General features: G+C 43.1%; 1 protein-coding gene and 1 long non-coding RNA gene across 13 annotated transcripts in view; one reads left to right on the top strand and one right to left on the bottom strand.

Moving 5' to 3' along the window:
- The window catches only part of SHOC1 (shortage in chiasmata 1), a 46,362-nt gene extending 29,018 nt beyond the window's left edge, over nucleotides 1-17,344 (bottom strand). For 2 of the 11 annotated variants that reach the window (XM_079959116.1, XM_079959118.1), the window contains exons 1-9: nucleotides 15,264-15,448; nucleotides 13,940-14,069; nucleotides 13,382-13,469; nucleotides 8,948-9,120; nucleotides 8,155-8,335; nucleotides 7,733-7,844; nucleotides 6,348-6,444; nucleotides 6,071-6,175; nucleotides 4,773-5,162 (exon numbers count right to left, since the gene is read on the bottom strand). In XM_079959116.1, coding sequence (XP_079815242.1) covers nucleotides 4,773-5,162; nucleotides 6,071-6,175; nucleotides 6,348-6,444; nucleotides 7,733-7,844; nucleotides 8,155-8,335; nucleotides 8,948-9,120; nucleotides 13,382-13,469; nucleotides 13,940-14,069; nucleotides 15,264-15,308 — 1,321 coding nt within the window. In that variant the 5' untranslated portion in view covers nucleotides 15,309-15,448. Of the gene's footprint in view, nucleotides 1-4,772; nucleotides 5,163-6,070; nucleotides 6,176-6,347; nucleotides 6,445-7,728; nucleotides 7,845-8,154; nucleotides 8,336-8,947; nucleotides 9,121-13,381; nucleotides 13,470-13,939; nucleotides 14,070-15,263; nucleotides 15,450-15,692; nucleotides 15,768-17,144 lie in introns of those variants that run through there. The other 9 variants (XM_079959111.1, XM_079959121.1, XM_079959115.1 and 6 more) reach the window with 8 other exon arrangements.
- A 921-nt stretch (nucleotides 17,345-18,265) lies between these two features.
- On the top strand, nucleotides 18,266-25,303 carry LOC307206566. 2 transcript variants are annotated; one of them, XR_013834351.1, is made up of 5 exons: nucleotides 18,266-19,551; nucleotides 21,322-21,404; nucleotides 23,885-23,986; nucleotides 24,361-24,636; nucleotides 25,012-25,303. It is a non-coding gene; the product is annotated as an uncharacterized lncRNA (long non-coding RNA). The 2 variants fall into 2 exon arrangements; XR_013834352.1 differs by lacking the exons at nucleotides 23,885-23,986; nucleotides 24,361-24,636; nucleotides 25,012-25,303 and having other exon boundaries at nucleotides 18,266-18,874; nucleotides 19,336-19,551; nucleotides 21,322-23,203.
- Nucleotides 25,304-27,598: the final 2,295 nt, after the last annotated feature.

Below are 27,598 nucleotides of genomic sequence, written 5' to 3'. Positions count from 1 at the left end.
TTTCAGGCGCAGGCCCAAGCTCTCTGGCAGTAACTGCGGCAGTGAAAACTAGGCCTCTGGCCCTCAGAATCTGCATTGGGTCGCCTGTGCGGAGGCCGCCGGCCTGTGTCAATAACCCTGTTGCGTCCAGTTCTTCCGGTTCTTTGCAGAATATGCAGCCCGCTTCCAGGATCCATCTAGCATGCTGGGATCTAATTGAAGATGGCACCTGGTCTGTGGTGGTCGTCCCGTATGTTGAGAAGAAGCCATTAGATTCTTATCGCACTGGTAAGCCGGACCTGAGAAGGGAGCCAAAGCGCAAGGTCAAGGTACGTTGGGAATTCAATAAGGGGTCATGCCAAAGGCAGTCTTGTAGGTATCTGCACGAGTGCGAGAGCTGTGCAGGGGTACTTCCAGCCGTGGTGTGTTACAGAAGGCAGCAGCCCTTTAGGGAAGGCGGGGTGCCAGTGCCAGGGAAGCCCCCGCAGCAGGGAACAGACGATAGGGACCCTCCGGGTCTAGCATTTTCCCTGATCCTGCTCCCTCCTCTCCACATTCTTCGATTGAAGTCTTCGATTGGGCACTAAGACTTATTCGGATTTTTGGTTACGAGGCACTCTTGACAAAGCGTGACATGGAGTCAGCCTTCTGTCTATTGCCAGTTCATCCCAATGACTCTCATTGGCTGGGATTAAAATTTCAAGGGAAATATTACATTGGCAAGGTGACACGTTACCTCGGTGACTTTCTACTCGTTGGGAAGCCCAATACTGGTGAATGTGCCTCCCTTCTGGAGGCCTTTTCAGCTTTGGCCCAGGAGCTGGGAGTTCCCCTCGGTGACTTTCTACTCGTTGGGAAGCCCAATACTGGCGAATGTGCCTCCCTTCTGGAGGCCTTTTCAGCTTTGGCCCAGGAGCTGGGAGTTCCCCTCACAGCAGATAAGGCGGACCATCAACGGATCTTACTTGCCTGGGTATAGAGCTTGACACAGCAGCTCAATCCGCCCGCCTGCCAGTGGGGAAAATGGTTGCCCTTAAGGAAACAATTCGTCAAACCCTTCCTGAAATAATAATAATAATAATAATAATAATAATAATAATAATAAAAAGTCGCTCTTAGACAGGTCCAGTCCTTGCTAGATCATTTCAACTTCGCATGTAGAGTAGTTTCACCAGGCCGCCCATTTCACTCCCGCTTAGCCAGGTTGTCAGCGGGCCTCAAGCATCCACACAATAGAGTAAGACTTCTCAAGTCAGTCAAGGCGGATTTTGAGATAGGGATCAGATTTCTGGAACACCACAACGGAGTCTCCCTATGGCTGGAAATCCTTAATTTAGCCTCTGATTTCCAGGCCCACTCCAATGCGCCTTCTGTGCCCGCCTAGCCAGGCTGTCAGTGGTCTTAGACACCCGCACCACAGGGTCTGCTTCCCCAGGTTGGTCAAGGCAGATCTGGAGGTATGGACGACTTTTCTGTAGAACTACAATGGGGTATCTCTATGGCAGGATGTCTTGAATCTGTCATCAGACTTCCAGGTCCAATCGGACGCGGCTGGGTCCTTAGGCTTTGGCTTGTACTTCAAGGGGCGCTGGTGTGCACTACAATGGCCGACGGCATGGCAAGGTCAGGCCATCACGCGGGATCTCACCTTTCTTGAGTTCTTTCCAATAGTGGTGGCCGTTCACATCTGGACGGAAGATTTTCGAGATCACCGCGTGTGCTTCTGGACCGACAACCTGGTGGTCGTGAACATTCTAGCCAGGCAGTCATCTCGGTCTGAGAGGATCTCCCCCCTTTTGCGGGCATTCGTCCTCCGGTGCCTTGAGTACAACATAATACTTAAAGCCAAATTCGTACCCGGAGCCAATAATGACATAGCCGATGCCTTGTCTCGATTTCCGATACCTCGCTTCCGGTTGCTTGCACCTGGAGCACAACTGTTGCCTTTCCGGAGCACCTGTGGAACGTGGGAGACGCTAAGTGATACAGGGAGTATTGGCGTCCGTGGCACCCTCCACTCTCAGGTCCTACAAGAAGGCCTGGTGTGATTTCCTTGGTTTCAGGTCTGGGTTATCTGGGCTCTCACATGACGTACCTCCTACCACTGACGCTGTCTTGCAGTACCTTTCCCATCTCTATGATCTGGGACGTGCTCCTAAAACCTTAAATATTCACGTAGCCGCCATCAGCTTCTTTTCAAAAGCTACATTTGCTCATGACCCGGGTAGCGACTTCTTGATCCATAGAGCCATTGAGGGTTGGGGCAGGTTACAACCTCACAGGGCCGAGGGCCGTAAGCCGATTTCTTCCGAGTTGTTATCACAGATACGCATAAAACTCAGGTCAATTTGCTACGCTATCGCCTTTTTGGCACGCTTAGAGTTGGTGAGGTGGTGTTTGAAGTTAGTGCACGAGGTTCAACACGCGGCCTCCTGTGCGAGGACGTGCAGTTGTCCGATTCTAACATGACAGTGCATATATGTCAGTCCAAGACTGATCAGGCTAGTAAAGGTGTCCTAGTTAAGCTCACGGCGTCGGCACAGCAGGGCCCATGCTTGGTAGAGGACACTAGGCGGTACCTCTACCTCAGACCGCCCAGCTCGGGTCCGTTTTTGGTCCATGAAGATGGGTCACCCTTGTTGAGGCATCAATTCACCAGAGTACTTCGCAAGGCTATTGAGGCTTGTGGTCTATCCTCCCAGGAGTACGCTGCACATTCATTTAGGATTGGCGCTGCAACCACGGCCTGGGTTGCACCTGGGGCTACTGGCGTACAGGATCAAAGAAATGGGCCGGTGGGAAATCCAATGCTTATAAGTCTAATATGCGACTTGCAGCTTTACCCTACTTATCCGCCTTTTCTTTTCTGTCTTTTACCCCCAGCTATGCTCAGGAGAAGTGTGTGGATTTGCGGCCACAGTATAGTTCATTGGGCCCGCGTACAAGCGGTGAGCTGCGGCCTTGCACACAATCTTGGCCTTCCACATGGTGTTCGAGTTTCCTGGTTGTCGACAAGAGGCATGTGTTGGGAGGAGCTTATGCCATTGCTGTGAGAGAAAGTAGCCAAGTTCGGCCCTCCCGACATCCTTGCAATTCATTTGGGGAGAATGACCTCGCTAACAGAAGGAGTGTGGACTTGTTGTGGAGCATAAAAAGAGACTTGAATGCATTTGCAGCCTTGTGTCCCAGAACAACGGTGTTCTGGTCCTCCTTCTTGAAAAGAACTGTTTGGTATGGCCATTATAAGAACCAGGAAACTCGTAAATCGGGCGGTAGCCCGTTGGGTGTGGACTTGTTGTGGAGCATAAAAAGAGACTTGAATGCATTTGCAGCCTTGTGTCCCAGAACAACGGTGTTCTGGTCCTCCTTCTTGAAAAGAACTGTTTGGTATGGCCATTATAAGAACCAGGAAACTCGTAAATCGGGCGGTAGCCCTTTGGGTGCGCTTTATGTATGGCCGAGTCATTTATCATGACCGTATCCGGATCGGCGACCAAGCTTCATACCGGAATGACGGCATCCACTTATCGGATCTGGGGAACGACATTTGGTTAGCTAGTGTCAGCAAAAGCATCTGGGATTGGTTGCAGCTTTGAAGGTATTGGCGGCGAGCCTTTAGCTCGGGTGGCGGTTAGGCATTGGAATAATGTGTTGTGGTGTGTCGAAGTGCTAGGTGTGGCCATCGCCTATGCCTTCAATTTCTAGGGGTATTCCGTTAATGGAATCTGGCGGTCGTGTATTCCGTCCGAAGCCTGCTTGGCGGGAGGCCATGGCACGACCCTCGGTGACATCAGGGGTGAGCCTATAGTTGGATTAGCATCAACAGGTGATGAACCCCTGGTGAATAAACCCACTTGTTTCGCGATCCAATGCCTAAGCCAATACCTTTTCATTGCTGTAATCAATAAAGTTGTGGCCTTTTCTAGCCCATTAACCTTATATCACGTGTCCCTGTGTCTTCATTTTACTTCGCGGGGGTCGGGTCCTCGAACCACAAAGACTCTCCTCCCTGAAAGAGAGGGGAGTGGTTGTGGACGGGAGCCCGAGCACCGCTCCTAGCAGGGGGCGTTGCCCCCTGCCTCCAGCACACCTGGCTGGCACTCACGCCCCCCCCGGTGGCTGTCCAACCAGGTGCCATGGGGGGCGTGTCCAGCAGCCTTTATGCTGCAGTGCCAGCCTCCCCCCCGGCCTCATTTCTCTTTGTCGTCCTGGGCGAGTCACCCACCCTCCACTCCCTTTGAGTTAGGGCTTAGGTCATTGGCCTTGCTATGGACCTTAGGTTGGTCGCCCCGGTTGCCCGGGGGGCCTGGTAGGAGTTTTTCCATTTGGCATTAGGCTTTTTGGTTTTTTCGCCTACCTCGTAGCAATCGTCACAACTTTTTGGTGGTATTGGTGGGTAGGTTAGGCATTGGAATAATGTGTTGTGGTGTGTCGAAGTGCTAGGTGTGGCCATCGCCTATGCCTTCAATTTCTAGGGGTATTCCGTTAATGGAATCTGGCGGTCGTGTATTCCGTCCGAAGCCTGCTTGGCGGGAGGCCATGGCACGACCCTCGGTGACATCAGGGGTGAGCCTATAGTTGGATTAGCATCAACAGGTGATGAACCCCTGGTGAATAAACCCACTTGTTTCGCGATCCAATGCCTAAGCCAATACCTTTTCATTGCTGTAATCAATAAAGTTGTGGCCTTTTCTAGCCCATTAACCTTATATCACGTGTCCCTGTGTCTTCATTTTACTTCGCGGGGGTCGGGTCCTCGAACCACAACACCTGACAAAATGCCCAATACTTACTGTCCGTCTGAGAGGTAGACATTTTTGAGACCACTTCAACATTGGTATGAAGAACCTCGTCTCCAGGGCTTAAATCTGTGTTCAGTTCTTCTAAAACACATGGTCTAGCACAAGTTTCTGTTAAATTAGTGCAGTCATCTTTTTCCAGGTGGCTGAACACCAATATGTCTTCATGTGCAGACAATGGACGCTCACTGCTTCCCCGGTGAGCGTCGGTTGTGGACCTTTGCTCTCTGCCTCCTTCCTGGCCAACCAGACCCACATGGTCACCAGCCAAGGGGGAATTTCCCTTGGCCGTCTCACCCATGGAGGTGTTACCTCCTTGCAAGTAGCCGGGTTGAGATTCTATAGCCGAAAGCTGTTGACATTTAGGTACGGAAGTCTGATGCTCTGTGAAAAATGGGAAAACATGCAATTCTCCTTAATTCCTACAAGAAGAGAAAGGTATTAAGGGAAAGAATGCACATTTTAATATAAAGGCAAAGGTATATAAAAACCATCTTTGCTGTGAGACCTGGAACACCTGCTCTCTCCCTTGCAAAATCTGAAGAGAAGCTAAGATCACTCTGCAGCAGGAACAAAAAATATCTGAGAACAATCACTATTTCTAGTTACATTTATATGAAGCCTTAGAGTTCCACAGGCAGAGTTCCAAAGATTTCTAAATTACATTTCTTTGTCAGCCCCCCTCCAGATATTCAGAATGCAAAAATAAAAGATAATAATAATAATAATATTTTTATTATTTATACCCTACCCATCTGGCTGGGTTTCCCCAGCCACTCTGGGTGGCTTACAGCATTTATATAAAATTGTAAAACATCAGACTATAAAACTTCGTGGTACAGGGCTGCCTTCAGATGTCTTCTAAAAGTCAGATAGTTGTTTATTCCTTGACATTTGATGTGTGGACGTTCAACGGGGTGGGCACCACTACCGAGAAGGCCCTCTGCATGGTTCCCTGTATCCTCACTTCTCACAGTGAGGAAACCACCAGAAGGCCCTTGGAATTGGACCTCAGTGTGTGGGCTGAACGAAGGGGTGCAGGTGGTCCTTCAGATGTACTATAGATATAGGTGTACTATAGATCTATAGGGTACTATAGGGATCCTATAGGGATGTCCAACTTTGCAAACAAGTTTGTGATCTCCCCCCACCCCCAGGGGTAGATCACTGCCAGTTTTTTATTCTGTGAGTAGATCACAGTCTCTTGGGAGTTGGACGTCCCTGCTATAGATCTATAGCTATTCTCCAAAATATCTCAGCCGTCTCAGATTTGCCTGTCTAGAAAGTCCTACCTGGCCTGCTGAGTTCCAGTACACTTCTGCTCTGACTGGCACAAAGTTCTTTTGGGGGACAAGATTCCAAATTCTCTGTCTCAGGAGTAATTTTCACTTCAAGGTCTGAAAAAGATATTATCATGAAATTGAAAGAATTGTCTTTCTCTGTAGAATACAAAGAATGAAAATTGATTATTTTGTTTTCACCAGTTAAAATGACCAGCAATAAAATAATGAAACTAGGCAATATCAAACCCAAGAACTGGGGCTAGAACACCATTTTCTGTATCCTTACCTTCGCTGATTATTTTAAGATTCTCATTTTCATTTCCTATAATTTCCTGAATTTCTGAAGAGATTAGCCCCAAGCATGTGAGATTCTCACTATCTGTCTAGATAGATTAAAAAAACCTGAAACAGTTATTTCATACATAATATTTCTCAAAGCAGCTTGAAGAGTTTTATATTTGAACTAGCAAAGTATTTTTAAAAGAATCTTGGATAAGTATAAAATTATTCAATAGTGTTATATATTACCTCAATATAAAAGCATTATTTATTAGTTTTACCACAGAAGTAAAACAAATCTAATGGCCTCAGCACATAGATCTAAGTACCTTTTATGGGTGCCAATTGACCAGGAAAAGTGGCGTAGCCCAGGGGTAGAAAACCTTTCCTGGCCTGAAGCCCAGATTACTATTTCCTCAACCACCGGCAGGCAAAATATAACTGGTGGGTAGAATCACCTACTTGTTAATCATCTGACATCGCTATGACATCAGGATATGCTCTCCTTTTAAGTCCCAATTGTCAAGAGCTCAAACAGGAATGCTGGGCTGCTTAAACTGAAAAGGATGAGTGGGGATGAAATCTTGCTTGCTTTGGTTTGCGCGAGCCTTTTCCCTGTTGGGAATAGTCACATGCACCTAATGCAGGATTTAACCCCTCCCATCAGCCTTGGACTGCAGGCCTATTCAGGGGTCCTAATTTGGCCTTCAAGGTCGTTTCCTCCCTAGCAACATCAACACATCCTACATCTCACAGCATTTATGGCATTCCATATTGGCCAGGTAAAGACACAGCTGGAAACAATCTTAAAAGTCACCCTAGATTGTCCCTTAGCAAGTGGGACTTGTGCCAGCACCTTTTAAATTTTGCAACAAATACAAGTTATGTTTGGATTAGGTAACTACAGAGTGTGGCCAACCCCCGCCAAAACCAGGGCCTCAAGTCAGTGCTGATCAGCTGAGACTTCATGCCCCACTGGGATTGGCTTCACTCCAGAGTTTCCAGTAGGCAACTGAGGAGTGTAGCTGATCCAACACCACCTTAGGGATGAAGGAACACAGGATCCTATCCACCAGGATGAAAAAGTTCCCTACCTCTGCTTTGTATGCTGTGAAGCTCAACATTATCACCAGCTTCTGGCTGCACATCGAGCTTTAGAATATGTGAGTGCATAGGATTTTATAAACTACTCTTCAATGCAACCTTTTTATCATGTAAGGTTAATCAAAGGCAGGCAGAAGCCATATATATATATATACAAGGTATCTTTGGAAGCATGGCAAATTATTGTAAATAGTTTGCATGAGTAAATTTCAAAATCATTGCATAGCAGTTTGATAAGGATGATAAACATGCCATTGATTAAATAAAGTAACTTACACACTTACATACCTTTTCATTCTTTAAAGAAACTTTACCAAAATTTTCCTGGTGTACTTTCCCTTTTGCTTCAGATTTCATATTCATTTCAGATGTCACATTCATTTTGAAAGCAAAACACTCTCTTTTAAAATCAAAGCACAAGTAATTGCCTTTTAGTTTTCTGTTTTACAACTAAATAACACATACACATTTCCCCCCTTGCAAAACCAGATAAGCATGTAAAACCAGTTTGTTCTTGGCAGTTTTATAAAAGTTGGTGAATTATGGGTGGAAAGATCAATGAGATAAATTTAAGCTTATGTAAGTCAGAGCTTAGTTTAAAAAGATCAAAATCAGTAATAATAAATATGTGCACAAAAATTATTTGTGGCCAGATATTAAGATATCAATCATGTATATCACCTATTGCACAACATCTAGTTACATAGTACCTGAAGATGTCCTCTTCCGTTATCTTTTCTCCTTGAAAATTTAAAAGGGGTTCCTGTACACTGAAAGGTTTCTGTACATGGAATTTGTTTATTCGGCTCAAGAGCATATGCGGAGTAGGTAGATGTTTAGCATATTGGGCTAAATAGTCCATCGAAACAAATTCATTTTCAATATAAAAACCTTTTTAGAAATGGAAATAAAAATACAATAGTAAGTAATGAAATAGCTTTGCAGATCAATTCCTATCCTGAAAAGTGTCGTAGAAATCTATATCTCTCTATACTGCATTTGCACTAGTTCATCATTGCGAAGCCCCCATTGTAGGATTTGTAGCGCCACATCACATACCTGGATTTGCATAAAGTCAGAGTGTAGCCCCCACCAGAGACTTTTGACTGTCTCACCACAACCCTGGATTTGCATGAAATCAGGGCAGGGGAGGTGTGCAAAAGAGAAGGCAAGTTACACAACGGCAGTAGCTTTCGAGACAGGTAGCTCCACCGTTTTTTAGCCACATAGTAACTGATATATAACACATGGGTGAGCAGGTTCTCTGGCATGTGCAATTTTCACATTTCTGCAACAGATAGCACTGTATTGATAATTACCATATTTTTCCATGTATAAGGTTTTTCCCCTAAAAAATGTCAAAAATTAGGGGGCACCTTATACTCTGGGCCATCTCTCCCCATTTTCTTAATCTGAGTCCCCCCAAAATAGGGGGCGTCTTATACATGGGGGTGTCTTATAGTTGAAAAAATGCAGTATGCGAAGTACAGAATGCTCATTTACCTTCTTCCGGCTCTTCAAGTTCCACTGGAGCATATTTAGGATTTAAATAACTGTCTTCATTCTTCATAAGCACATAAGCATCTTCTATGTCTAAAGGCGAACCAGGATTCGAACTTGGAACAATTTCAATATCTTCATTATGGACATGGAAGAGAGTGCTTGAAGTGGGTTTCCTGAAAAGTGGAAAGTTAATACTTTTCAGTTGATGGAAAAATATATATATATCCATATTGGTCAGCTACTATGGCCTGCTACAGAAGGGGCTGGGACCCAAACACTTGTCATGTGCTGCTGAACTAATCACATGTCCCATGTTGCAGCACAGTAATTTCACATAAGGTCACTTGCTCTTAACTAGTAGAAGGGGGGCTCCGATAGTCCTTCTGCCTAGGCCAGGTATGGCCAAACTTGGCCCTCCAGCTGTTTTTGGACTACAACTCCCATCATCCCTAGCTAACAGGACCAGTGGTCAGGGATGGTGGGAACTGTAGTCCCAAAACAGCTGGAGGGCCAAGTTTGGCCACCACTGGTCTAGGCATTATCTCAACAGCCAAAAAAGCCTCTATGTAGAGACATACAGGAAAAACCACTATAACCTTGTGCATGGTCACTTGTGATAAAAAGACACCAATTATGGGGTTTTTCTAGTAGGCAGCAAGCTGATCAGTTGTCAAGAGGTCCTTGTTAGGTTCCTGCCTTGAGACATCCAGAAGGAGAGCTGTCATAAATATAAGCTTTCCCTTTTTTCACTCAGGATATGGGAACCTGGTGGGAGGAGGAGAGGGCAGGCTGTCTGAAATACTTTGTGGTCACTGTTTCTTTTCTGTTGGGGCTAGAGGGAGAAAGGGGTATCATCAGGACAAACTTGGGACTTTCACATGAACAGCTTGACTTTGTTTGCGCATGGCCATATGCAGTTGGAGACTGTTGCCAGTAGTACTCCAGTTTTGTGATTCAAGGACCCAATCCCCGCTTGGAGGGATAAAGACACGTGGACACCGTATATAAGGTTATATGCAGTTGGAGACTGTTGCCAGTAGTACTCCAGTTTTGTTGGTTTTATCGTTTCCTTGCCGATCTGAAGGTTGAATCCCCACGACGGGGTGAGCTCCCATTGCTCGGTCCCTGCTCCTGCCAACCTAGCAGTTCGAAAGCACATCAAAGCGCAAGTAGATAAATAGGTGCTGCTCCGGTGGAAAGGTAAACGGCGTTTCCGTGCGCTGCTCTGGTTCACCAGAAGCGGCTTAGTCATGCTGGCCACATGACCCGGAAGCTGTACGCCGGCTCCCTCGGCTAATAAAGCGGGATGAGCGCCGCAACCCTAGAGTCGGCCACGACTGGACCCTAATGGTCAGGGGTCCCTTTACCTTATCTTACTGTTAGGGATGTTCCCATGGCCTTAGTCCAGAGAAAGATGCAAGGGGAAAATAGTGGTTTCAGCTAGGATGTGTATTTCAGAGAAGGGTAAGATTTCCTATGTTCATGCATAGCACAGGCTTTTATTGCAACGACTGTATCATTCATTGAGGCTTGTGCTAGTAGAGGCTGCGGGTGACACACAGCAAGAAGACAGAATTAAGTCATTGTCCATAGTTATTTTAAGGACATTAGACCAATGCCAAATTGCTGAAGAGGAAAAATGTATGTGTCTCATAACCCCACAGCACAGAATGGGGCCACAGTAGTGATGACTTAATGTGCCTTTCTGCCTCTGCGCTTTCTAAATTAAGAATCTGATCTAAAGACTACGCCTCCTCCTTTTAAAGTTGCCCTCTTTTACTGACTTTGCCTGTTTCTATCACTGTATGTCTGAAACTTAATTTACTTGGCTCTCTGAGTAAACTCTTGGCTTTATAACAATAGTGTCAGCAGAAAGTCAATACAATCTCTAGAATTAACTAAATGCAGGAGACAAAAGGAACAAGGTCATCCTATGAAAAGCATTAACTGACTCTTATGTGAATGTTATAAAATAACATGTCTCTCATATATCAAACTAAAAGGTATCAACCTGAAGACATAAAAAGGCTTTTTCATGAATGACAAAGTTGGATAACCCCTAATGCACCTTTCTGTAATGTAATTTTAACATACTGATTAAGATTCTGTCCCCCATCTAAGAAAACTTCATTTCATTCATTAAATATATCTTCATTATATTTCATTGAACAAAGTCAACCTGTGGAATGTTTTAATGTTGTAATGTGCTCTGGGACCTTAGGGTGAAGGGTGGGTAAATAATAATAATAATAATAATAATAATAGTCATTTATTTCTGTGGTGCCTCACTTCATTTTTGGGGCTATACTATAACATAAGAGAATGTACATTGGTTTGGGTTTGCTTTCTTTGTACAAAATTATGTGGAAAACTTATGATATAAATGGTTCTTGAGGAAAACAGTGCAAAGCAGCAAAACAGGATATAGTTCAGTCCTTATGCACATGAAGGACAGGACTGCAGGAAGACAAATGTGATGAACAAGGAGGAGAAGCCAACCTGGTTTATTTCTTCCTCACACTTCCTACTTTTATCTACCGCATCCTGCCTTCTGTGTGTGTATGGAGGGGGTTGTTGTGGGGATTAAATGAGGAAGTGTAGAGTCATGTAGACCACCTTGAATTTCTTAGAGGAAAAATTGGGATATAAATGCAATAAACAAGCAAACAAATAATAATAATAATAATAATAATAATAATAATAATAATAATAATAATTTATTATTTGTACCCCGCCCATCTGACTGGGTTTCCCCAGCCACTCTGGGCGGCTTCCATAAAAACCAAAAATACACTAAAATATCACAGATTAAAAACCAAAAATACACTAAAATATCACAGATTAAAAACTTCCCTGAACAGGGCTGCCTTAAGATGTCTTCTGAATGTCAGGTAGTTATTTATCGCTTTGACATCTGATGGGAGGGCGTTCCACAGGGGAGGCGCCACTACCGAGAAGGCCCTCTGCCTGGTTCCCTGTAGCTTTGCTTCTCGCAATGAGGGAACCGCCAGAAGGCCCTCGGCGCTGGACCTCAGCGTCCGGGCAGAACGATGGGGGTGGAGACGCTCCTTCAGGTATACTGGGCCGAGGCCGTTAGGGCTTTAAAGGTCAGCACCAACACTTTGAATTGTGCTCGGAAACGTACTGGGAGCCAATGTAGGTCTTTCAAGACCGGTGTTATGTGGTCTCGGCGGCCGCCCCCAGTCACCAGTCTAGCTGCCGCATTCTGGATTAGTTGTAGTTTCCGAGTCACCTTCAAAGGTAGCCCCACGTAGAGCGCATTGCAGTAGTCCAAGCGGGAGATAACTAGAGCATGCACCACTCTGGCGAGACAGTCCGCGGGCAGGTAGGGTCTCAGCCTGCGTACCAGGTGGAGTTGGTAGACAGCTGCCCTGGATACAGAATTGACCTGCGCCTCCATGGACAGCTGTGAGTCCAAAATGACTCCCAGGCTGCGCACCTGGTCCTTCAGGGGCACAGTTACCCTATTCAGGACCAGGGAGTCCTCCACACCAGCCCGCCCCCTGTTCCCCAAAAACAGTACTTCTGTCTTGTCAGGATTCAACCTCAATCCATTAGCCGCCATCCATCCTCCAACCACCTCCAGGCACTCACACAGGACCTTCACCGCCTTCACTGGTTCTGATTTGAAACAAATTATTGCTGTCCAAGTTCCTTATATGGGATGGTATTCAACTCAGATTAGAGTCACTGAAATTAATCACAGGGACCACAAGGGTCATCTAGTCCAACCGCCTGCAATGCAGGATTTTTTCCACCCAACGTGCAGCTTGAACCCATGACCCTGAGATTAAGGTTATGGGTGGCATTCAACTAGGCTTTGCTTTGTGTCCACCCATTGAAATTACAGTAGGTCCATTAAGAATCAATTGCACTTTTGGCTCTGCTTCAGACACCAAGCTGTCTTGAATTGGCCTTGGCATTTAACTTGTGAAAAAAATAGTTTGTGAAATTGATTAGTTTTTTCTTAAAGAGCGCAGAAACTCATCTAGTCTTTCACAGAATGTGATTTAGTTGAAAACTGCAGGAACAAGACATTCACACCAGGAAATTTCAGTTGCATCAAGGTATTTTTTCATTACGCTCCTGTATATATTGTTACACTAACAACAGGGGAGCTTTCTGTTTTCCAGTTATTAACAGAGCACAATTAAAGAAGAAGATGGACTTCAAATTTATTTTTCCTTGAAAAGCAGATGTCATATATTATCTGCATTTTGCAGATGATACACTGCAGTCAACCTCCAGAACAGTGAACACATACTGCACAGCTCAAGGTCCACTACTTTAAGACACACAAGATAGGCAGTAATGTTGACTCTGTTTTTTAAAGCCCATGCATCCCATCTTAAACACATTTACTTGGATACAAGCACATCAACAACTACGTAATGATAAACGAAGAGGACTCACTCCTCCAAGAAGTCTTCTGTGCCAAGATATTTATTCCAGAGATCAAGCACAGGACGATCCATAGCAATTTGAGTGAGGTCAGGTGTAACTACAGCAAAACAAAACAAAAACAGTTAAGAAACAGTATGAAAATCATTACGAAAAATCCTTGGTTTCTTGGTTCCGGATTTGCTTTAGGAAAAACTTGGACTTTTCCCTCCACATACAGTAATTGGACTATAAACCTTATTTGAATAATTGGATTGATTGTGAATAGCATTCTGTGCCATTCAGTTAGCTAAATCAATCAGTGTTCACTGCCACAAATACAACACAATATGGGTATGATAGCTATTATGTCTATGGTGTGCGAACAATTATTTTGATCATTTGATTGTATTGAATTGCTGTGATCAGTCAAAAGGATGCTTACAATGGCTAATGTATTTCTAACACAAAACAGTTGTCCACATACATTTTGTAACTTTGCCAAGTTCTCATTATCCTTCTTTTTCATCTGTAGCTGATTGTATAATTTTTAAAAATTTAATTTAAATGTGAAAGCCAGATACAACATACCTTTTGTCCAGGGTCTCCTGTATGTATCATCAGCCAAGTTTCCGTTATGACAATAATTTTTATCCTGATATAAACCAGAAGGGATGTGAATTGAGAACAATTCAAAGGAAAATCTCTGTCTAGCCACTTTCTGCACAAGAGAAATGTATCATATCATTATGAGTGCAACTACAGTACTCCACTTTTGCTCATATTAAGTAGTACATGGCTTCCCAATTGGAACTATTCAGTGGTTTTATTTGGAGTTCATTCTATTCTCCCTAGTATACAGTCTCTTTACGTGCATGCACATTTAAACTGATAAAAACCCAACGCCTACATTTTCAAATTTTACCTTCCTAAAACTCAAGCAAAGATTCACTGATTTAAATAGAAGAGACCTGAGCACATGCTAAACATTCCTACTGAATTTTATAGGGATTTCTTAACCTTAATTGGATTGTTTTGTTTATTTCAAATCATTAAACACTGCAAAATGCCATAGTGGGGCACTGTAATAAAGCAATAGAAATGAAACAAGTTAAAACAGGTTGAAAAGTTTTCAAAAACCACATCAGATGCTGCTGGCAAATCCATTCACTTATGCCAAGGAAGTTTTTAATGGTTGATGTTTTATTGTGTTTTTAATATTTTGTTGGGAGCCATAGAGAGTAGCTCCGGCAATATGGGCAGCATATTATTATTATTTTATTATTATTATTATTACAATCAACACCACTATGTGCACATTAAAAGTCAAATTAAGTAAATTGTAAAACATACTAAACCACAAAAATGTATTCCTTTTGCAAAAATGGATTTTATGTGCACGCAGGAATCTAGCAAAAAAAAATTAAAAATCAGTAAACTGCCTCAGACTGTTGGTTTTTTCAGATAATTGTGTTATTTTTATGCCTCGACTTAAGCGATAAAGCCACATCGTAACCACTAGCAGGTGTAACTTAGTTCTACATCTGCTGAAACATACAGATAATATATAAATTCAATAAATAATAATAATAAGCCGTATTTCAGTTGCAAGCTGCCCTATTAATGAGCGTTCTACCCATAAGCCATTCTAAATATAAGTATTAAGCAAGTCTGCGGTTACCTAGCCACTGCAACCTTGCGACCTTTCGAAAAAGCAACATTTTTATTTCTCACAGTATGAAACGTGAGCAGTTATTTGTTTTATTTCTTTAAACCCATGCTGTCAAAATAAAATAAAAGTAAATTGAAACAGTCCAAATACTTGCTTTCTGTGACTTAACAAGTGGTCTTTATATTTAAACGCAGCTATCACACTACCGAGAGAGCAAAAAATGTCAAGCTTTAGCCATTGTACCTCATGTAAGTAGTCTACTGCATGGTACTTCAAGGCTGAAAACATGATGTTTTCTGGTCAAAAGTTTGGCTGCCTGAAAGCAAAACAAAACAATTCCAAGTCTTCAGACAACTCTGCTAGTGATGTTAATTGCTTACAGTAATCTTTCAGATATCGCATAAATTTACTCAGAAAGACTTGTAATGAGAAATTTCCTATCTTTAATGAGTGTAATTAGAATTGGAAAATGTAAAAAATGCAAAGATATAAAGGTTAATTTTGAAAGCCGTGAGGCGGGAGGGAAGGAAGCTGATAGGCTCTAAGAGCCAGGGCGGTATAGTGGATAATGATGATGTATTAAATGGAAAATAAACTATATATATATATATATATATATATATATATATATATATATGGAAAGCAAAACAATTCCTTAAAAGAACACTCAACGCTGCAATCTCCACCCCTGCGGCCTCCTTTTCTCAGAGCTGGATATTGGGCACTGTGGGCCCACAGCGGGTGCAGAGCTGAAGGAGCGCAAAATGGAGAAGAACCACAACCCAGAAGATCCATTTTGGAGCGCCCAACATCCGCCATATTGCAAAAGGTGACCAAAGTCTCCTTTTCTCTTGTTGCACACGGGAACAAGAGCGGCGCTTCTCCCATCCCGTCCCCTGGATGACCGAATGAAATCTCCTTGTTCCGATTTGTATTACTGAGAGAAATAGTGGAGCGTATACCTGAAAAGGGACCTTCATATCATCGCCTCACCCCTTTTCTCCTTAGCACAAATGGAGTGGGTGGGTGAATTTCCTCACAGCGAACAAATAAAAATTAGGCCCCAGCATGCTCTTTTTCTTTATTAACTAGTCAAAAAGGCCAACAGGGGGCTTTTTGAAGCCTCCCTCACACCAGGCAGGAACGTGTTGTCTTAAATTAAGTAGGATTTGGAAGCAGAAGCCATTTTGGTTTTTTTGACCGTAAGCTGGGAGCTCATCCACTTATCTGTCGCACCCAAGTTCAACCAGGTAAATGTTACAGCCTGAAGGAAATTTCCCTCAGCAGAGGGATTTTTTCTTCTTCTTCTAGAAGGGGAAGAGCGATGTTGTTGTTGTTGTTGTTGTTAAAAGGTAAAAATTCTCAGGAAGGAACACAAGGTGGAAATGGCCTGGTCAAGACAGCTGGTCAATACTTGCAGACAGTGCCGGATTTACATATAAGCTAAACAAGCTATAGTTTAGGGCTCCACCCTCTTGGGGCCCCCAAAAAAAATTAAAGGGGGGGGGGACTGGATTTACATTTCCAAAATATAAATAAATAAAACAAATAAAATAAAACCTGCATACAGCAACAGTGTTTTGTGTTGTGTAGGCTTCTATGATGTAAGTAATGGTTGTATTAACTGCAATTGCATTGTGCAGGTTCTAACACTTAATTTCATATTAAAAGAGCTATTTATAATTATTAGTAGTTTGTATCATATATCACCTATTATTATTTCATGTTATAGCAAGTTTCTAGAGACTAGATTATGAGTTATTTCACTATTAATATACTTCTTAATTGTATTTCACTATTAATATACTTCTTCTTAATTGTATTTCAGTTCAACAATTACTTTTCCCACCAAGATCCATATGATCTGTTATGGTGGCAGTGTTTAGATCAGAGGTAGGGTACATGAGTTGGGTGCATTGCCTTTACAGAAACCATTATGACTGCATTAAATACATGTTTGATTAATACATGCATTTGATTAAATACATGTTTTGTTATGTGCAAATGGCTCTAGATGCTTATTATTAGGTCCATAAATTGCCATATAGCATATATTCAACACACAAAAACAGCAACAATTTGCTGTTGACAAAGGACAGCTGGACATATAAAGGGCCCCACTACCTTCAGTAGCTTAGGGCCTCATCAAACCTAAATCCGGCCTTTCCTGCAGAGTGGCGCCAAAATGCTTTCTGAGTAAAAAAAAATAAAATTATTCTGTAGTCATATAATGCCAGAGGTTTGGCTTCTCTCTGTGCTCCTCAGCCAGTAGTTGCATTTCACACCATATAGCTTCTCTTAAAGATTCCTGGGAACTAGCTGGCGAAGGACGCTGGGAATTGTAGACCTATGAGGGGTAAACTACAGTTCCAAGGCCATGATTTTTTTTTTTTTGGGGGGGGGGGATCAGAAAAGGTCAAGGAAAACCAGGCTGTTTTCACTTGATTTGGTAATGATCACTATTTAGTGTTCCGCACCAACTTGAAAATAATAGAGTATATAATACTTTATTATATCCTTGTATCTCACCAGTATACTGATATTTCTGTTTTTTGAGAGTTGCATATGAATCACTAATGTTTTTGCAGAAACAGCCTCCATTAAGTGTTTGTGCTCTTTTAAAGAAAATAGCCTCACCATGAACTCTTTTTGTCTGTACATAAACACAGTTGGGAAAGGGGCTGGCTTCCACTTTAGCATCTATTGTGATTTTTAAAGTAACCCCTCCAGTTTATTGAAATCCCAAAGCTTGGATCCAACTGACTGTTATAATTGCTATAAGCTTTTCCCACCAAGAACCATATGATCTGTTATGGTGGCAGTGTTTAGATCAGAGGTACGGTATATGAGTTTGGTGCATTGCCTTTACAGAAACCATCATGACTGCAGTGGAATTAATTGGTATAACATAGGAGATGTTCTGAAACCTTGAAGTGCCTTTAAAAAAACAAAACAACTCTCTGGATTCCAGAAATTAAACTTTTGTGTTGTTCCCTGCCTGCCTGTTGCCAGCACACAGAGATTCTCAGCATCCCGTACAATGAATGCAATAAAACAGACTGTGCAATCTAATTAGCCATGCATCACACCAGAATAGGCAGCCTCTGAACATACCATACTTGGGAGTTCCTTGACAAAAGAAAAGAGATAACGTCATCATGAAATTGCCTGCATGGTACAAGGGAAGGAAGCCCCTGGGCATACGTAGAGTGCAAGATAAGTAACTGTACCTGTGATATGTGGGCGTTGAAAGGGGGAGGTAGGAAGGAAACTTAATGCACACTAGCCGCAGAGGACACTTCCTCTGTGTGTACAGATGTTGCCCACATAGCGTGCAGGTATGACACTTGCAAAGTGATGTCTATACAGTATTTAAAACCCCAAACCACAGTAATTCAGAGGCCTTTGCAGCCTGCGACAGGCCCTGCTCTCAGGGTTTACCGTCATTTCCCTACAACCACAATCTGCGGCCTGCACAAAGAAGTTAAGAAACGTAAATTATACACAAACTTCTTCTTTGATGAATGCTGTTCTTCTTTCCATGGAAAGAGGAAGAAAATGGGGGAAAGCCAGCACCTAGCACTCCTAACAGTTTTTTTAAAAATGGATTGCCTAATCTAAGTAAAACTGTGCAGATTAGTTGCTGTTTTAGAAGTTTTCTTAACTCTTTTGTACTGTATATGACTCTCCCCCCCCCCCGCCGCCGCCACTCTTTCAGTGCACATTTATGTGTGGAATGGGATTGTTGCATGGAACATCATTCTTCCAGTGTATGTTTTCTTGGAGATAAATCTATTGAGTTCAAGAGCACTTATAAATAAATGCATGTTGGTATGCAGTCTTAAGTCTTTCAGGTGATTTAATATTGATTGGATCGTAGACATAATTTGTAATTTAGGACAAGTTTCTCAACAGATTTTACTGAGTGAAGATATCAGTGCAAGATCTACTTTATCCCTATAAAGACATTGTGACTGATGGGAGAGCAGGATCCTCCCTTTCCTGTGTTCCTGCCCAATTTTGCACATTATATATTATGTTTACATGGGTGCCAGCATGTTCAGAGCCCAGCTCAGGTAGATCCATGCCACTGGTACACTTTGGTTTTGTAGATCACTTGTAACCAATGCAGGCTCGGTGGGTTGGATGCAGATTAAATTGTTTGCACATAGGCTGTAATGCTAAACTAATTTATGTGGACTGGGAGGAAGCCCCATTGCATTTAATGGGACTTATCTTCTGAGTAAACATGGTTAGGGTTGTGCTGTGAGTTCCCACCAAAAGTCTTCACTCTTCACAACTGATTTCATTGCAGGCTCCATTGCAAACATGTGATCATCAATTGAGATCATGGGCTGATTGGGTGGACCAGTTTGATCACAGTTCTGGACCACGTGCACATTGCAAACATCTGCATAAAGCCTTCCTTAGATGTGACAGCATATAGAGGACTTACGCCTGGTTTGCTCCCTCGATTTGTATGTTGTCCTAATGCAAGTTAACCAGAACATCCACCGAAGCGTGAATATATGTAAATATTTTATGAGTAATTCATCATGTGCACAAACCAGGCTTAATACATCGAATATAAAAGCAGATTAGTCTTCTGAGGCAACTCTGCAAAAAAAGCTGACTAACCATGCAGAAAAACAAAGCAAGTAGAACAAATATGATCTCAGCAATATGCTTCACGGGTAGCATATATTCATTCCTCTCATAGGTAGTTTTTGCCTTACACTGTAATTCCTGACAATTATTACTAAACTATGCATAGCCTAATTGGTCCAAATTTGAAAGCTCTTTGAAAGAAAGAAAAAAATAGATATAAGTGTGCACTGAAAAATAATTACGGAAAATATTTTTTAAAAATATTTCCTGTTAAACTTTTTCATGTCAAATAGAGATTCTTAATTATTACAGCTCTCTTCATCTTTGTCACGTTAGTTGTCACTGTCTTCCCAGTTTCCACACAATATGTCGCCTTCACTACTATCCGCTGCAATTAAAAGGCAGCACTTTTTGAAGCCACAGATTCAGGAGATATTCTTTGCCATGCAGTTAAAATCCAGTGGCATAGCAAATTCACCAATGGTTTTTTTTAATTTTTATGCTCGGTGAGACGGCATTATTTCCTGACAAAAACAAATCAGAGTCCTTCCTTTGGAGAGCTTATTCACAACCGCATCAAGGGCTTGTAGCTGTGATGCCGTTCCACCTGGAACAACTACTAAATCTGATTTTGATTATCCATCTTCTTAACTTTTGGGGTAAGATGCCATCTAAATGCATCTACCACTAGCATTGCCCCCCCTTTTTTTTACAGAATAGTCACTATCCACCCTCTTTTTGGGCATCCCACAACTGTTCTGGCGGGGAATGTTTCTTTTGGAAGTATTTTCCCTCTCAGTACAGTGGTACCTCGGGTTACATACGCTTCAGGTTACAGACTCCGCTAACCCAGAAATAGTTCCTCAGGTTAAGAACTTTGCTTCAGGATGAGAACAGAAATCATGCTCTGGCAGTGCAGCAGCAGCAGGAGACCCCATTAGCTAAAGTGGTGCTTCAGGTTAAGTACAGTTTCAGGTTAAAAACGGACCTCCGGAACAAATTAAGTACTTAACCTGAGGTACCACTGTATAACATATTGCGATGAGTTGGTGGGGGAGTAGGCTGCATGCCTTGGCCCTGCCTAATTCCTGGATCCAGCGTGGATTTAGTTCCTGGAACAGGCAGGCTAGCTTCCTGGTGAGGTAATGTATGGGCCACTAAGGTAACAAAGGAAGTGGCTCTGTGCCAGATATCAAATGGGTGGGCCCTCCTCTCTCAGCTCACTGGTAGGTAGAAAGACAAAGGTAGAGCTGACAGTTGAGTTATGTGAACTAGAAGCTGACAGGCTGGAGGCTGGACAGCTGGGAGACAGCTATGCTTGATTTCTGTTGGGATTCATGGCTGTGACTATGGGGGAAGCAAGTCCCTCTTGGGGTATTTATGCTGTGAAGACACCACAGCCTCTCCTGTCCAAAGTCTCTGTCCACAGTCTCTCTCATTCCAAAGGAAACACAAACCCTGCGTAACCCCTGGAATATCACACCGCTCTGAGATTGGGGTGGCATGCAACTATTACAGCTACCACTGCTGTAAGGTGCATCCCCCCCCCTCCCTGCCCATTCTTCATGGTCTTCACAAGGACAGATTTCACTCCTTTCTTTTTCATGATCATGTTGCTTGGCATATCAGAGAACATGGGAGTTTTGTCAGCATTTCCAATTTGGCTAAGATAATGGTTGTGTTTTCTCCTCAGGCCAAGGACATGCCGTTGGTATTGGACGAACTTCTCACTGAAACTGGAAGACAACCACTGAGCAAATGATGTCCCACATTTAAGTAAGAAGCCACTTCTTTGCACAAATATCCCGGCACCAATTCAAATGCTTTGCAGCTGATTGGCATTCCATTTTCTCTTTGTTGTTTTACAATGGAAAGTACACACTCATCAACCTCATAACGTCGACCACATTTAAGCCCTCGAAATGTTTTTTGCATGGAGATGGGATTCTGAATTTTTTCTTCTTTGATCTCCAATGACACACATTCTTTTTATCAGCACCATATTTCCTTCCTGTTTCTCTATTGTTTGTCGCTTCAGCATAGTTAATAACTGCCATTTTGAAATTTGTCACGACTCAGCCCCCAACTGATAGATGTTTTCCCCTGACATGGACACCCATATTTTTACTATCTAAAAACACGTGCTACCTCACACGATGAATAACTCACCAGGCAACTAGTGCCACCTGTCAAGAATGATGGGTGATTCTTTTACAAAAACAACCGAAGTATATCAAAGTTCTGCATGGTTCCTGAGTCATCATCTTACATTACAGTTTCTCTACCTTTACTTTAGGCCACACTTAGGCTTATACAAGCCAGATTTTGAGGAGGAATGCAGCCTGTATTTGGACTAATACAACAACTTCGGGAGAATAATTTAGAGTATTAAATATATTTTCTTAAGTACATTTCAGCTATAGATTCACATGTATGCTTGTGTTTGTGCGTACTGTATGTATATTGCTCTGTTTTACTTTTGCACTGGCTTTATTAGTTCCATTTTTAAAATGGACTTTAAAATGGCATTTTGAGTCACGTTGAGACAAGCTATAGCTGTAATGATTACTGTCAAAGTATGGTTTGGTTGTGCCAGGTTCAAATCCCCACTCAGCCATGAATTCACTAGGTGACTTTGGGCCAGTTGCCATCTCTTAGCCTATCTCCCCTCACAGGGTTGTTGTGGCCTGTTTCCCATGATAGCTGTGAAGGAGGACAATGTACACTGCCCTGAGCTCCTTGGAGAAGGGCAGGATAAAAACGTAATTAAATGCATGCACAAGATGAACAACAGTAGACAACATACCATAGGTTTTATGAGTTCGAAATGAAGGGCTTGCATTTTTTTCCTCCTCTCATAATAAGGTTACCAGATTTTTTTTCAGTGAATCCAGGGACACTTTTCAACTTCCTGCTAAATAGATGGATTTTGTCAGGGAACTGATTTGTAAACCTGGGGACTGTCCCTGAGAAACAGGGACATCTGGTAACCTTATCTCATAAACCAACTGAAACGAACATACAAGTCACTGCTCACACAGTCAAGAATCGTCACTTGTAGTGTGGAAGCTTTCAGAACCTCAGGTATTAAATTATTATACTATCATGAAGCTTTCCCTAGTAAAATGCTTTGAGGATTAAGTGCATTTCTGGGGAGTCTTCAATCTTGTAGATGCAGTATCCCTTATTCCTTGAAACATAACAGCTTTGATTACTTCCAGAAAGCTGCAGTTACCTGTAATTTGAAGAGGGAAAAGAGTTTACTATGGATAACAACTATAGCTTTTCTGTTTCCGATAGCATTGACCTAGTAGGGGACAGATAACAGCTGTCTTGGGGTAGAACTAATATATTCTGGGATAAAAGCTGAAAAAAACCATACTGTGTTCATAGTCTTTTCTAAAATGGAGCAGATTAGACTATTCACAAATCAGCAACTCTGGGTTAGTCTCTTGAATTATTAAAAAACAACACCACAGCAGCACAACTTTGGGTGCAATTTTCATGATTGCATGTGCCAAATTTCTGTGGATTTTATCTCCTCTGCAGTTCTGTTAGCTGAACTGTCAAGTTTACTTTTTATGCTCAGGAGATTAAAAGTAGTGCTGAAGGTTGCAATCATGAAAATGGACGTTCAAATGCACATTGTACATTATTGCCTCTTGTAGGGTTACACCCCTTTAAGTCCAGAATGTTTCTTTTTCACAAACTCAAATGCCCAGTGTCTAGATATGTGGTGTCATCTTAGTTGTGTTTTGTCCTGTAGAACTTTAAAAGTCTAAGCAGCCTTCCCCCCTCCCCACTCACAAGACTGTCTCCCCCCCCCACCATAACATTTGCTTGACTGTAATTGAATTTAATTAGTATAGTCCACTTTTAATTTCTTTACAGTGAAGCCTGCTGGCTCACTCTAAATACGGTGGGTGTGGGGTGAAATGAGAAACACAAAACTCACAGCTGTTTTTGTCAGAATTATTTAATGTCAATGAAATGGTTTAGAATAGAAGATACCTTGTTTTGTGACAAAATAGAACTTGGTGCATAACTATCCTGACCTTTGCCTCATTTATTTGCGGAGAAATAGTGCCAACCATTCTCTTTTCCACAATGATAGCAAATCATTCCCAGTTAACAGTGTGAAGGACTAGCAAAGTCCAGTGGCTTCCAAAATGGCTTCCTACGCCAAACCCATTGGCTGCTTTTCAGTACTACCTTGCTTTGTAGCAGAAATCACAATTCCAGATTTCTATTTATAGGTTTTCCTGTGTAATAAACAAAGGGCTGAAACTGCCGAAACTACCTAAAATGTCGGACATCTGTGATTTGATCTTTTTGTCTCTTTAAAGGTAAAGGTAAAGGTACCCCTGCCCGTACGGGCCAGTCTTGACAGACTCTGGGGTTGTGCGCCCATCTCACTCAAGAGGCCAGGGGCCAGCGCTGTCCGGAGACACTTCCGGGTCACGTGGCCAGCGTGACATCGCTGCTCTGGCGAGCCAGAGCCGCACACAGAAACGCCGTTTACCTTCCCGCTGGTAAGCGGTCCCTATTTATCTACTTGCACCTTGAGGTGCTTTCGAACTGCTAGGTTGGCAGGCGCTGGGACCGAGCAGCGGGAGCGCACCCCGCCGCAGGGATTCGAACCGCCGACCTTTCGATCGGCAAGTCCTAGGCGCTGAGGCTTTAACCCACAGCGCCACCTGCGTCCTTTGTCTCTTTAAACCTGCATAAAAAGCAGTCAGTGGGAACTCTGATATAGATTGGGGCTACTGTTTGGGGGAGGAGAGTTAATTCTCTCCTCAGCTGCTGTTTGTCCTGTTAAAGCAAAGTTCTATTCAGACACCAGGGAAGTAGTACAGATGCTGAAACACAGGTGTAAAGTATTCCTAGCAAACTACCTTCTCAAAATGTCTCCTAATACTGTAGCGTTCAAGGGCAGTTCTACACTAAGAATTCTATGTTAAGTTTTAGACAGATCTAGGTTAAGTTTTTGTAATAACTAGGTTTCAGTGTAAGGTAAAGGTAAAGGTACCCCTGCCCGTACGGGCCAGTCTTGACAGACTCTGGGGTTGTGCGCCCATCTCACTTAAGAGGCCAGGGGCCAGCGCTGTCCGGAGACACTTCCGGGTCACGTGGCCAGCGTGACATCGCTGCTCTGGCGAGCCAGAGCCGCACACGGAAACGCCGTTTACCTTCCCGCTGGTAAGCGGTCCCTATTTATCTACTTGCACCCGGAGGTGCTTTCGAACTGCTAGGTTGGCAGGCGCTGGGACCGAGCAGCGGGAGCGCACCCCGCCGCAGGGATTCGAACCGCCGACCTTTCGATCAGCAAGCCCTAGGCACTGAGGCTTTAACCCACAGCGCCACCTGCGTCCCCAGGTTTCAGTGTATTGTGCATCAAATATGACCTACACATATAACTTTTATTATCACCACTATACACTATAAGCAAACTTTTTTTTATCTCTAGTGCTTACAGCGATAAGTAAACATGCAGATGTCAATAGCGTTTCAGGGTTAGAATGCTTTTTGCTTTGTTCATATCAATTGCTGTATAATACTAAATATCTAGAATGCTGCCCAGGCTTCAGTCAGCTTGCTAATCCCTCTTTTTCATTAAATCAGTATTAGCAGAGACAATAGCGTGTCCTATCGTCTTCCCTTTTCCACATTGCAGTAAGATATCTTATGTAGATACATGAATTCCAATGAGATTTGTCCTCTTTGTATTAATAAAACAGACCTACTGCTCTGACACGTTCTTTGGTCTGGCTGATTTCATCTTAAGCTGAAGTCTCCTGATATCACTTGGGCAGCAGCTTGATGTCTGGAAATTGATTTTCCAGATTATTTGTCATCCATATCTGCATAAGCTTTTACTGCTGTTTCCTCGTTGCCGCTGTTAGTGAAGTGGTAGTCATACCTATGGAAGTGTAGGGCAGGGGTCAGCAAGGTTTACCTCACATGAGCCGGCTCACTCCAGCGGAGATCCCTCCGTGGGCCGGATCTCGTGCGTGCGCGTGATTTCCAGCGTCTGCGCAGATGCGATTTCCGGCGCCGCAGAAGCAAGTCCCCGCACTGCACTGTGCCGGTTTAGCACAGCGCACAGGGACTCGCTGAGTGGGTAGCTCGGTTCAGGGGCCGGTTAAATGACCCCTGGGGGCCGCTTGTGGCTCGTGGACCTTAGGTTGCCGACTCCTGGTGTAGGGCAGCAAACTGGGGAAAAGACAGAGCAGGAGGGAATCCCTACAGACATGGGAGATCTCGAGCATGCTGGAAAATTCTGGGTGGTTTTTTTTAAGCTGTGCTCCCCTAAACCAGCAGGGCACACAGGCAACTAATGTCTACTGCTCTCATGCTATCTACAGATGCTGGCAGCGGAAGCAATCAGCTTGTGGCAATTAAGATGGTTGCTATTTTCAGGTGAGATTCAGTCACATGCTGGCAAATTCAGGTTGCACAATTAAGGTTGGCTTGGCCCTCTTGTGCCACAAAACTTCCCCTTCCTCCCCAAAACATACCCACACACATTTTGTGTAAGGAAAGTGACAGGAAAATGCACTGGCAAGTGTGGGCGTAATAATTGCTGTGACACAATGCCATCTCACCTCCCTAACAACAAATGAGAATGAATGCTCCTTCAGTGACAAATAATCTTTCTACCATCCTGTCAGGATGTCTGGTTCCCTAAAGGTTGTCTGGTTCCCTAAAACAAAATCCAGGAATCGAGAATTGAGTATCGCCTCCAACAGAAGAGTTCGTACATTCAGAATGCCTTAGGCGTAATAATAGAAAACTGGGGTGCTTTTGCAAATAATTTGTTTTGAAACCTCCCTTTTTTCTGCATTGCTTTGTTGTTGTTGTTTAAAAAAACCAAGCAAAAAAAAGTCCCTCTCTATTTTAAATTGACCCCTGAAGCTGTTATTTACTTTGTGGGATGGTGGTGGTGGGGCAGACGGTATCTGGACGATAGCTATTGCTTGTAGTATTTATTCCCCACCTTTCAATTTAATAATTCAGTTATGCAGCTTGTAAAAGGCTATGAGATGGTTTGCAGATAACACGAAGTCAAATTATGGTTCAGAGTGAACATGCAGGTCCCCAAAGAAAATATTGTCACCACTGAGTTCCTCCCTCCAGTCCTGCTGCTTTTGCTGCAGTGAGCTAAGCCATGGTTTGAGTCAGGGACTTGTGGCTTGTGCAGCTCTGGACAAAGCAAAGTTAGTTCTTGGGTTTATAGATCATGGTTTGTCTAGAGGAAACAAACCATGAACCTGGGTTTGGGAGTGGCTCTCCTGGTCAGTCAGAGCCACAGTGAGAGCTTCCCAGCAGCAGCAGCAGCAGCAGCATCACCACCACCTCCTGGGAGAAGCAAGGTAACAGCAGTGAGGTTGGGGCTGTGCAAATGCACAGTTGGGCTGCCAACAGGGTATGCTGTGGCTCCGCCCCACTAGGTGAGTGGGGATAGAAATATAATAATGAATGAATAAATGCCATTTCTGGGGTCAAAGCAGTTGACAGAGGAGAAGAAATGCAAAGAAAAACATACACTAGAATAGAATGGATGAGTGTAGATATGTTCAAAGTTATTTAGTTTGGTAGTTGGCTATTATTATTATTATTATTATTATTATTATTATTATTATTATTATATTGGATTTGCTACCCATCCTTCAGCAGCAGATTCCAGGGCTGGTTACATTTAAAACAACAAGCCGATCTGTTCTCATATTCTCTTCTCTCCCCACCCCCCTCAATTTATGTTTATTTAATAATGCATAATGCACTTGTTAAAGTAATTCATATAGCCCGGAGCACTGTTTCTGCTCTGTGTCTCAAATGCCATCTCAGAGCCTTGAGGTACCCGTTCTACTTCTGCAGTCAGTTATGAAAGCCTTTTTTGCATTGTCATCTTGCCAACACCAGAAGTCTTCCTAATCAGTCATCTTCTGAAAACAAAAGAACGCTGGTTT

This window comes from Podarcis cretensis (genome assembly GCF_951804945.1).
Source record: "Podarcis cretensis genome assembly, chromosome: 17".
NCBI lineage: Eukaryota > Metazoa > Chordata > Lepidosauria > Squamata > Lacertidae > Podarcis > Podarcis cretensis.
Note: the sequence above shows the minus strand (reverse complement) of the source record. Positions and strands in the feature narration are given on the sequence as shown.